Source organism: Triticum urartu, chromosome 6A (assembly GCF_056163025.1).
Source record: "Triticum urartu cultivar PI428250 chromosome 6A, HENAU_Tu73, whole genome shotgun sequence".
In the NCBI taxonomy this organism is placed as follows: Eukaryota; Viridiplantae; Streptophyta; class Magnoliopsida; order Poales; family Poaceae; genus Triticum; species Triticum urartu.
The window spans coordinates 162,422,432-162,433,899 of record NC_141878.1 but is presented as its reverse complement, the minus strand read 5'-3'; the positions used below and the strand labels follow the sequence as shown (position 1 = coordinate 162,433,899).

At 46.4% G+C, this 11,468-nt stretch overlaps 1 protein-coding gene across 3 annotated transcripts in view; it reads right to left on the bottom strand.

Annotated features, from left to right (window-relative positions):
• Window positions 1-1,346: 1,346 nt before the first annotated feature.
• Window positions 1,347-11,468, bottom strand: part of BIO1 (adenosylmethionine-8-amino-7-oxononanoate transaminase) — a 30,979-nt gene continuing 20,857 nt past the window's right edge. The window contains exons 8-14 of one of the 3 annotated variants that reach the window (XM_048682566.2): window positions 11,245-11,360; window positions 11,014-11,160; window positions 10,478-10,611; window positions 10,257-10,388; window positions 9,992-10,126; window positions 3,713-3,825; window positions 1,347-2,253 (exon numbers count right to left, since the gene is read on the bottom strand). In XM_048682566.2, the coding sequence (XP_048538523.2) occupies window positions 2,073-2,253; window positions 3,713-3,825; window positions 9,992-10,126; window positions 10,257-10,388; window positions 10,478-10,611; window positions 11,014-11,160; window positions 11,245-11,360 (958 nt within the window). In that variant the 3' untranslated portion in view covers window positions 1,347-2,072. Of the gene's footprint in view, window positions 2,254-3,712; window positions 3,826-4,313; window positions 4,374-9,991; window positions 10,127-10,256; window positions 10,389-10,477; window positions 10,612-11,013; window positions 11,161-11,244; window positions 11,361-11,468 lie in introns of those variants that run through there. The other 2 variants (XM_048682567.2, XM_048682568.2) reach the window with 2 other exon arrangements.

The window sequence follows — 11,468 nt, the reverse complement described above, 5'->3', positions numbered from 1 at the left end:
ATCAATATATCAATGCACTCTTCTTCTCAATACCAAAACTTGCATCCATTCTACACAACAAAATTTGAAGTCAGCACAACTAGTCAAACCTAGAGCACAAACCAAAGCTAAAAAGAGCACATACCCCATCGTTTAAGCACTTGATGAACACTCACCCGGGATGTTCCGGTGTTGTCGCACTTAATGAGCGGCAACGGTGCGCCGACGAGCTTTTGGGCTAGCACCGAGCCTGGCCGACCGCCATTCATGTATCTGCCGGCAGACCACCAACAGTGTAGATCCGAGCGGCTAGAGGAGGAGCCACTGCCTGCATATGGCCTTGCGGCCCTGCCATGGCCTTCCGGCCTGGTGCCCGGCCAGTCCATGGCGTGGCGTGACCTTCCACAGCCGGGCGAGCTCAAAATAGGTGACCGTAATTGGGTAGCTCGAGGGCGCCGAGGGGAAGGGGCTGGGCGAGCGCACGTCCGAGCTGCACAACTACAATGGCAGCAGCAATGGCGGCGGCGGCGAAGGAAAAGTGGGCAAGAGTGGAGGGCGTGCGGCCGGAGGAAGAAAGGGGGCGAATAGAAAAAGACGCCCCTGTGCCACCGATGGGCGGGCTAGGGGAGGGACACGCGCAGACGGCCCGCGCGTCTGCGTGCTATCCATTTCACCCCAAAAGCGACGCAAACTTGGGCCGGGGATGGGTCGAAAGCGGACAGAAAACAGATGAAAATCCGTTTGCGCCCACGCGCTGGGCCATCTGGTTCGTCCATTTCACCCCAAACGGACGCGCGCGGACAAGATGTGGCCGCGCGGTCCGTTTGCGCCCACGCGCTAGGCCGTCTGGTTCGTCCATTTCACCCCAAACGGACGCGCGCGGACAGGATGGGGTTGCGCGGTGGAGTTGGCCTCATGACTTTGCAGCATAAACCTTTTGTGAATGTAAGACAACTCATGGAGTAGGCCGGTAGTGCTTGGACCACTGCTTTGAGGTGAACCTCCCTTCCTGCACAAGACGCATTCCTGTGACTCCATCCCTGGACTCTTGATCTTGCAGACTCAACAATATGTTCAAAGTTCTGTTTTGTGATCCTCCCTGTTGCAGTCGGTAGACCAAGATACTTCTCTGCTAGGGCCTCTCTCTAAATTTGCAAACAGTTTCGAACAACCCTTCTAATAGATGCTCAACAATTCAGGATGAAGAAAATTGAGTTTTTTTTTGGTTGCACTCTGACCTGAGCCAATGCTATAGGCATTGAGAATATCATTCGAGCGGTTTGCACTTCCCCCATCTGCCTTCATGAGCACCAGACACTCATCTGCAAACAAAAGATGTGACACCCATGGAGATCAAAGCCCCGCTTTAATTCCTCTGTCCACCTAGGCTCCATAATTCTTAAGCATACATGATAATCCTTCTCCATAAGAGTAGAAACAAGTAGGGAGATATGGGATCCCTTGCCTGGTCCCTCTTGAAGGACGAAAAGAGGGTAACAATTCACCATTAACCTTCACTTGGAAGCTAACTGAGATGACACACTTCATCACAAGAGATAACCAATCTCCAGAGAAGCCCAGGCAGTGCATCATTGCCTGCAAATACTCCCACTCAACGCGGTCATATGCTTTCATCATATCAATCTTGATTGCACACCAACCTTGCTTCCCCTTCTTTCTTTTGATGGCATCGATGCATTCGTAAGCCGTCAAAAAATTATCAGTTATGAGCCTCCCCGGCACAAAGGCACTTTGCTCTTCTGCAATGATTTCATCTAAAATCTCGCGGAGATGATTAGCCAAAACTTTGGAACAAATCTTATATATATGACATTACAAAGAGAAATAGGCCTATACTGGGTAATATTACTATGATTACATGGAAGTGGGAAATGCAGAGTAGGCCTATTTCTCTTTGTAATGTCATCCCACTTCCACGTAATCATAGGAGAACATTGTAACTGAACTTACATCCAGCCTGAACTACATATTCAAAAGCTCCATAAGCTTTCACCTTAGAGGCGGGGCACATTGTCTGCTGGCCGGAAACTAAAGCTAGCATAGATTTTCTGACTTTCTGCTCACAACTATCCTCAGTGAATTGGATTGAAGTGACTGATTCTACGATACACTTTGGAGAGTTGTTCCGTGCAGACATCTCTGGTCGTGCAAGGACCACACATTAGGTATATCACGTTGCCCAGGGGCCTCACATAGATATCATCCTCTTCTCGAAGTTGCTGGATCAGGGATCTCGCATACAACGACGCATACCTGCCAGAAATGATGATTAAGGGAATATTACATAAGAGCAAGAGCAGTCCAGTCATAGTACACTTAGTGTTTTATAGTCAAATAAAGTAGTGAATTCGTCCCTAACTGAATTGTTTAGCATCTTGTACTTCACTAGGTATTTAGTTTTTTTCTTCTCTTGTTCCCTTGTACAATCTTGATGTTTTGGCTTTAACTGATAGAGTTCCAGCTAGTTCTTTGGGTTCTTATAATTTGAAACCGAATTTGCAAGAAATCTAGACATGGCTTCACCAGAATAGAGGACAAGGTATCATGGAGAATCAAAAAACAATCAAGTTTTCATCCAATGAGTGGAGAGAATGATGCGTGCTTATGACATCATTGTTGTCTCATATCCTCGTTCAACTGGGGGTACAAATTGCTAGAAAAAAGTAAGTAATATAGATATGAAGCATTTAATGGACTGGGAACTGAATGATAGCAGTTGTTCTCTCGTGCTACAAGTACCAACTATGCAATGTCCAAGATTGGATGAAGGAAGGGGCTGAGCTGGACTGTTCACTGTCCAGGTTTCAGTATTTTGGGCCAAAAAGAAGAATGGTGTATTATATAGGCCGTGGCACAACGGCTGGATCAGGTAGGTACAACAGAAACTCCTATCTGTAGGGCGCCATGCGTGGTGACCGGGTGCTGGGCGCAGGACTTGATTGATTGAGTGGAGCTGGCGACGTGGGCGAGGATGAGGCATTCCTACACAAAAAAGCATACACATCCCTTGTATACTTGGGCTGGGCCAGGGCTAGAGCCCTCCTAGCCCTGGGCCTAGGCATGTCCATGCAATATGATTTGCTTAAATTCACTAATCTTTACAACACTGGCTATCATTCAACTAAAGTTAGCTGAGGCAGATCCAGGACTCACAGCGGTCACATATCAACACAATTCAGTCAATGGAAAAAATCAGGACATCAATACATCTACATGTACTAGGGTGTTTGACATTTCAGTTACATGTAAACGCTCTTGTTATACTGCACTTTGAGTCATACAGCACCTTACTATAGATACTCTACAGCAAAGCGCAAAAAAGGGATGCTCTAGAGAAAATTGGATTCCATAGCAACTAAACAGGTCCTGATATGAAAGGCGGCACCAGGGGCAGAACAGGAGGGCGAGTGACATGTCATGCATGGCAACCATATGTTTGTGAGTAGGATCGTGAGGGTGGGGTGGCCCAGTGAGTGTCTTCTTTTTCTCAACAGATCCAAGCTATGTGCATATCATTTTGGGAGTGGTTCGCAAACAAGTCCATGTTCTTGTTAATGAAAAATGCCATATTTTGTTTTGTGCGTGTGTCTATGGGCGTGCATGCGGGTGTCTTTAAGAAAAGTGATTTTTCCTCTTCACTGAAGAAGTTTAAGGTAAATTTTTCCAAGATACCATCAATGAAACAAATTAATGACTATCAAGAGTATCATACCCGGCATCAGATCCCTCGGCCTGCAGCTCAATTGCACACAGAGTTCCCAAGGAGACTACTCTCTTTACATTTGGCAGTGACGATAACTGGTTCACAAGTGTGCCATCCCATAGCTGCAAATTTTGGTAGACATTAGAACTGTAAAACTACATCTACGAATTGACAGAACATAGCATTAGCAAAGAAATTTCTTACATTAACAAAGATACTTCATATATATACACACACACATATATATATATATATAGTGTGACTATTCATTACCCAGGGTGCAGAATAAATTATTTTTCACTCGAGGTAATCTTATGATCGCTTCCTAAATAAATTCGTTTACAATATAAATAGTTACATGTATATTGATTCAATATGTAAAATTTGGTATAAAAAATAAAAAAAAGGTTATAAGACCGGAAAAAAATCACATTTTATGTATGTTTTACACTATGTTCTTACATTCGTAATTTTACGTAACATAAAATATTTTTTACGGCGAGTACATATTTTTTTTACGTTCTCTTTTTATGTATGAAACAAGACAAAATTTACGAAACGTAAAAATACGTTGCATTGATGTCAAATTAGAGAGGGGGTGAAGAATAACCATTTCTCACCCAGGGTGACAAATAGCGCGACCCTATATATATGCCCAAAGCACATCAACCTGTGAACCCACCATTAATTTTGTAACAAAAAAGGAGTAAGATAATAATATCACATGTTATGATGGAACAGATTGAAGGACATATACGCCCGTTAAGGAGTTTTTGTGTTAGTGACAAGGTGATTATAGGACTAATCATTTTCTTGAGTATATACTAAATGATTTAGACATTTAGTCCATTCGGAGAGAAGCACGCATAGTTGCAGACACCCCACTCAAAAAGGTTAAAATAAGATGGTCGTTTATTTCTGGCTATGATTTCTTTATTTTGAGTCATGGGAAAAGCCACACTATTAAGATGGGGTATGCTTTGGATGACGTGTTGGAATCAACTATATTTAAATAAACAATATACAGCCACAATCCCATTAAAAAACCTCGGAGAGCGCCTTTAAAAGGCTGCTGGTTGAGCCACTGGAGCGGCCCGGAGTCTGGACTCGCCCAGAAATCGCCTAGGGACCGGACTGGAACTCCGGGCACTCAGAGGGTCCGGACAGGTCCAGTACCTTCTGGGCTCACTCGAAAGTCACCCAGAGCCTGGCCTAGAGCCCCTGGGCAGTTCTGTACGTGGCCCAACGAGTAGGTATTAGAGGGACCCTGTTTAAAAACCCTTCCCCACAAGGAAGGGAAGGACTCCACTATCTCTCCACCATTGTTGTGACCTTCCAAAAGCTTGAGATCTCCTTCCATGGTGCTCCACCCTTGCCACAAATTTAGGGGAAGATAGATGATATCTCGATCTACAGTTCTGCAACAACAACAACATCGCCTTTAGTCCCAAACAAGTTGGGGTAGGCTAGAGGTGAAACCCATAAGATCTCGCTACCAACTCATGGTTCTGGCACATGGATAGCAAGCTTCCACGCACCCCTGTCCATGGCTAGTTCCTTGGTGATACTCCATCCTTCAGATCTCTCTTTACGGACTCCTCACATGTCAAGTTCAGTCTACCCCGACCTCTCTTGACATTATCAGTGTTAGGAATATGCAACTTGTATTCCCATGAGGCCATAGGCCGATATATATATACATGTACAGGTGTGGAACATATGCAGGAAACCCCTCATACAACGGGATAAATACAAAGGGGTACATGACTTATATTATAACTCTAACACCCCCCCTCAAACTCATGGTGGATGAACAACACTGAGTTTGGAGAGATAAAAGCCATGTTGTGCTCTAGTCTGAGCCTTTGTCAGGAAATCCGCCAACTGTAACTCGGAAGGCACATACTGAAGAGCAATAACCTGATCCTGCACAGCAGCGCGCACATAGAAAGCATCAACACCAATATGCTTGGTGAGCTCATGCTTCACAGGATCGCGTGCAATGCTGATAGCACCTGTACTGTCAGATAGAAGCAGAGTCGGTGGTGACAGAAACACCAAAATCCTGAAGTAACCACCGTAACCAAGTCACCTCTGCCGTCAAAAGAGCCATTGCTCGCAACTCAGCCTCGGCACTCGAACGGGAAACTGCAGGCTGTTTCTTCGTCTTCCAGGCAATGAGAGAACCACCAAGAAAAACACAGTAAGCAGAAAGTGAACGGCGATCGGAAGGATCACTAGCCCACGTAGCATCCGAATAGGCCTGGAGCTGTAAAGAACTGGAGCGAGGAAAGAATAGACGGTGAGAGATCGTGCCTCGAAGATATCGAAGAACACGAAGGAGATGACTATAGTGAACCGAGGTGGGGGCAGAGACAAACTGACTCAGAATATGAACCGGATAAGAGATGTCCGGACGAGTGACAGCTAGATAGACAAGACTGCCAACAAGATGACGATAACGCGTCGGATCAGGGAGAGGATCACCATCAGTAGCACGGAGGTGAACATTGAGCTCCATAGGAGTCTCAACAACGCGCTCGTCAGTAAGAGCAGCACGAGCAAGAAGATCCTGGATATACTTTTCCTGGGATATAAAAAAGCCATCAGAGTTAGAAGAGACTTCAATCCCAAGAAAGTAGCGAAGAGGTCCAAGATCAGACATAAGAAACTGCTCACTAAGACGGGCCTTTACAAAGGCAATATACTCGGGGTCATCCCCCGTGATGATCATGTCATCAACATAAAGAAGAAGAAGAGTCCGACCACGAGGAGAAAGGTGAATAAACAATGCGGGATCATGAGCACTTGCTAAAAAACCAGCAGCAGTGATCACAGAGGCAAAGCGCTCAAACCAGGCGCGGGGGGCTTGCTTAAGGCCATAGAGAGAGCGACGAAGACGACATACCATGCCATCAGGAACAGAATACCCAGGTGGTGGCTGCATGTACACCTCCTCACGCAGCTCACCATTAAGAAAGGCATTCTTAACATCAAGCTGAGATATAGACCAGTGGCGTGCAGAGGCAACGGCAAGAAGGGTACGAACAGTGGTCATATGAGCCACAGGAGCAAAAGTCTCGTCATAATCACGACCATGCTCCTGCTGAAAACCACGAGCCACAAGACGAGCTTTGTGACGCTCAAGAGAACCATCGGAGCGAGTCTTAACCTTGTAGACCCACTTACAAGTGATCGGACGGACTCCGGGAGGAAGAGAAACAAGATCCCAAGTACCAGTGCGTTCAAGAGCAGCAATCTCCTCTGCCATCGCAAAATGCCATTCAGGATGAACAACAGCCTGACGGTAAGAAGTCGGCTCAAGAACAGCAGCACCAGCGGTGGGAAATCCAAAGCGATCAACAGGCGGACGAGGACGAGAACGCAAGCCATAAGTAGGCTGAGAGGAAGATGACGACCCATCCACAGAGGCATCGACTGGTCGTGGACGACGAGTGTAATGCTGAGGAAGAGATGGAATAATAGAAGGAGGAATCGGCAAGGTAGAATCAGGGGGTGACGACGAAGAAGTCACCGGAGATGAAGGTGTAGAATCCGGTGACGAACTGGGAGAGGAGACCGGGGAGGAAGTCACCGGAGATGAAGGTGGAGAACCCGGTGACATGCTAGGCGAGGAGACCGGGGAGGATGGTGGCTGCAAGTCAACGAGATGTGGAGAAGGAGAGGAAGTGGAACGGAGAGGTACAGTGTCGGCAGGGGTGATAAGTGAGTCAGGAAAAGTGAGGAAAGAGATATCCTGCACTGAAAAAGTCGAGGAAGATGGGCGTGGGTAGAAGGGACGAGACTCTTCAAAAGTCACATCTCGAGAGATACGCATCCGACGACCAATAGGATCCCAACAACGATAGCCCTTATGCTCATCACTGTAGCCTAAGAAGACACACTCAACAGACTGAGCGGTCAGTTTGGTGCGTTCGCGAGGGGCAAGAAGAACATAGCAAACACAACCAAACGAGCGAAGCATCGAATAATCGGGAGAACGATCAAAAAGTCGCTCGAAAGGAACACCACCCTGTAGAGCAGCGGAAGGCTGTATATTGATAAGAGAGGTGGATGTGGAGACGGCCTCAGCCCAAAAATGAGGCGGGAGAGAGGCAGCAATCATCAATGCACGAGCCGTCTCAAGAAGATGTCGATGCTTTCGCTCAGCCACACCATTCTGAGCATGAGCACCAGGACAAGAGAATTGAGAGAGAGTCCCGTGCTCAGCAAGAACACCATGCAACGTCTTAGAGATATACTCGCCAGCGGAGTCAGCACGAAAAACACGAATGGGTGAAGAGAACTGAGTATGAACCATGGCAGCAAAACGCTTATAAATAGACAACACCTCAGAACGAGAAGTCATGAAATAAAGCCATGTGTAACGAGAGAAATCATCTATGAAAATAATATAGTATTTATGACCACCTTTCGAAGCCAAAGGGGCCGGACCCCATACATCAGAATGGACTAAATCGAAAGGACGCTTAGACACGGACTCACTATGTGAATATGGTAACTGAATCTGCTTGCCAAGACGACAACCCTGACACTCTAAAGAGACATCTCCTGAGACAGACCCCAGAAGGCCTCGACGAACTAAAGAAGACAACCGAGAACCACACAGATGACCAAGTCGATGATGCCACTGCTGGAAGGAACCAGTGACGGAGGCAACAGAAGCGGGAGAACTGGCGATGGTGGTGGCAGCAGAAGGAACATGAAGCCAGTCCAACTCCCAAAGACCCTGAGAATCACGGCGGCGAGGGCCAGCCCCAACCAGAGTGTGCGTGTGACGGTCCTGGACAGAACAAGAGTCAACGTCAAGGATGACGCGACAACCAGAATCCGTAAGTTGACCAGCAGAAAACAAATTCATGGTAAGTCGAGGAACATGAGCAACATAGCCCGATGCAGCAGACATTTTTTTTTTAGCAGAGATCGATGAAGGGGCAGCTGACAGTCGGCGGCTGAAGAACCGCAGGGTCAAGGGCCGGCAGGAGCTGCGTTGATTGGAGCCAGGAGATCAGGCCGGCTCTGATCTGAGTCCACACCGGATCAGGCCGGCTGGGATCAGGCCAGCTGGGAGCGATCCTGCCTGGGAGCGATCCTGCCTGGAGAACGAGGAGCGGGAGAGGAAGATCGGGCCGGCTGGAATCGCTCCTGCCTGGAGAACGAGGAGCGGGAGAGGACGATCGGAGAAGAGAGCAGTTGGGACCCGTTGACGGCCAGCTGCGAGCGGGACTAGGCCGATCGGGCTGGAGGTTGGATCCAGCCGGATCGACAGCACCCAGGGACGAATACCCGCGCGGGATCCAGGGATCGGGACCGGACTGGAGCGGCAGGATATCGGAGTCGGGGACCTGCGGGACGGGGCCCTGTTTCGATCGAGAAGGACGAGCTTCGAGCAGCCTGGTTCGGTTGGAGATCGATCAGGTGGAGATCGATCGGATGGATCAATCGCACGAGTTGCGCGTGCTATAAAATTGACCTAGCTCTAATACCATGTTAGGAATATGCAACTTGTATTCCCATGAGGCCATAGGCCGATATATATATACATGTACAGGTGTGGAACATATGCAGGAAACCCCTCATACAACGGGATAAATACAAAGGGGTACATGACTTATATTATAACTCTAACAATCAGCACGCTTTAGCCGTCCACTATGCGCCGGAGCTTCTGGAGGCCTGCGCGGAATATGCCCAAACCATCTCAGACAATGTTGGACAAGCTTCTCTTCAATCGGTGCTACCCCAACTCTATCTCGTATATCATCATTCCGGACTCGGTACTTCCTCGTGTGACCACACATCCATCTCAACATGCGCATCTCCGTCACACCTAACTGTTGAACATGTCGCCTTTTAGTTCTAACAAACCAATTTGAGAAAGTTGATTCCTGTTAAGCTTCATGCACTAGCCAACGCAACCAAAAGTCCAAACTTATGGAAAGGGCTAGGCAATCCACATATGCACTGCAACAATTCCCACTGAATCCCTTGTGGATCTTGTTACTCTTGGAATTGTGGGGACTCCTAGAAGGATACTTGGTATTCCAACGCCTCTCCAGCGAAGATTAGCACTCCCCCGAAGTGTGAACTTGGGATAAATCATTCGTCTCCGACTTAAGGTAATTTCATATTACTGTGATGCACATTTAGTTGAGTGGCCAACATGCTAATAATGGAGAGAGTACCGAAGCTTCTAAGACACAAAGACACATTGCTGACCATTTCCTCCATAAATCTATACAAGTTCATTCAATTAAAATTCATTACCTCCTTGAGCTTCATACGATCAAAATCGAGATTTGAATTTGTGGATGGATCTCTAAACCATTGGATAGCTTTTACTGCCGCAGAACATCCCATGGCATGAGCAGTGTAGGAATGGCCATGTAAAAGCGCTGTAAGCTGGACACATTATAAAAACTTATGAGTGCCTCCAGCCCCATATTTACTGTAATCATTTTCCGCATAACATAAAAAATGATGTTCTTAGTTTATTGAAGCCTGAGCACACAGAAACACATCCAAAATATACCTTAGAGTCACTTTTGAAGGCCTCAAAAACTGCTTCTGTTGTTACCGTTGCAGCTAAGGGTACTATCCCACCAGTCATCAATTTAGCATAGCATGCAACATCAGGTAAGCAGCCGAGCAACTCTGAAGCAGACTGAGAAAGAAAGAAGTTGTCATGATTTCTGGAAGGCGTGAGCTAACTTTTATCATGTATTATCCGCGAAGATTGTTGCGATCTGTTACCTCCACACCAAGACGCCAGAACCCTGTAAAGACCTCATCGAATATGACAGGTATTTTTCGGTCTCTACACTCATGGACAAGTACTCGCTGGAAAAGTGGATCTATCATGTGCATTCCCCCAGCACCTTGTATCACTGCATGACTAGGAGTTAACGAGGACCAAACATTACAGCAACATACGAAACAGAAAAAAAAACAAGCAATTATACAGTTCCTACATGTACATACCAACAAACGGGAGAACAAAAACTTGTGTGGAGTAAGCACATACTCTCACCTCTAGCCGACTGTGTGACGCAAGGTTTTCAGAATCTCAATTGTGGCATATGATTCTGCGTTTCTGCAACCCTAGATTGGCACAGCGACCCTAACAGTTCTGCATTGTTTCTAAGATTTGTGATCCTAGATTCTAAATCGATTATATGATGTGTGATCCTACCATGGGACCTCCAATTCAACTCAATATAAATCAAGGCATATGTCAAACAGTGAATATCCAAGCAGTTCACTCGGCTGATGGAGAACAATGTACTTGCCTGGTTCTATAATAAGTGCTGCAATATGCTCTGTGTTACTTGACACGGAATATTCTGAAAGTTGTTGGGATATGTAGGTTGAGTATAAATCAGCTGCAGCTGATGAGTCCCTACTATTGCAAAAGACTTCAGCTAATGAAGGAAAACCTGCAATTTCAGTTGTCAGTCCAAATATATAAGTTATGTTAAAATTACACATATATAATCTGACTTCTCAAACGAGTTACCGACATTTATCACCAGGGCTCAGATGACAGTTCTGTATCGACGGGGGCAAAGAAAGTGCGCATGTCCCATTTCTTATGAACACTGTTGGAGGATCTAGAAAAAGTCCCCGCCCAGAATACCTGCAGAAAAACCCTTAAATGAGAGATTCCACATTTACTTATTTTGAAACTGATAGCAAGAAAGGGGCTTAGAGGAACAGCAGTTCTATGTCTTGATAGAAATATGTA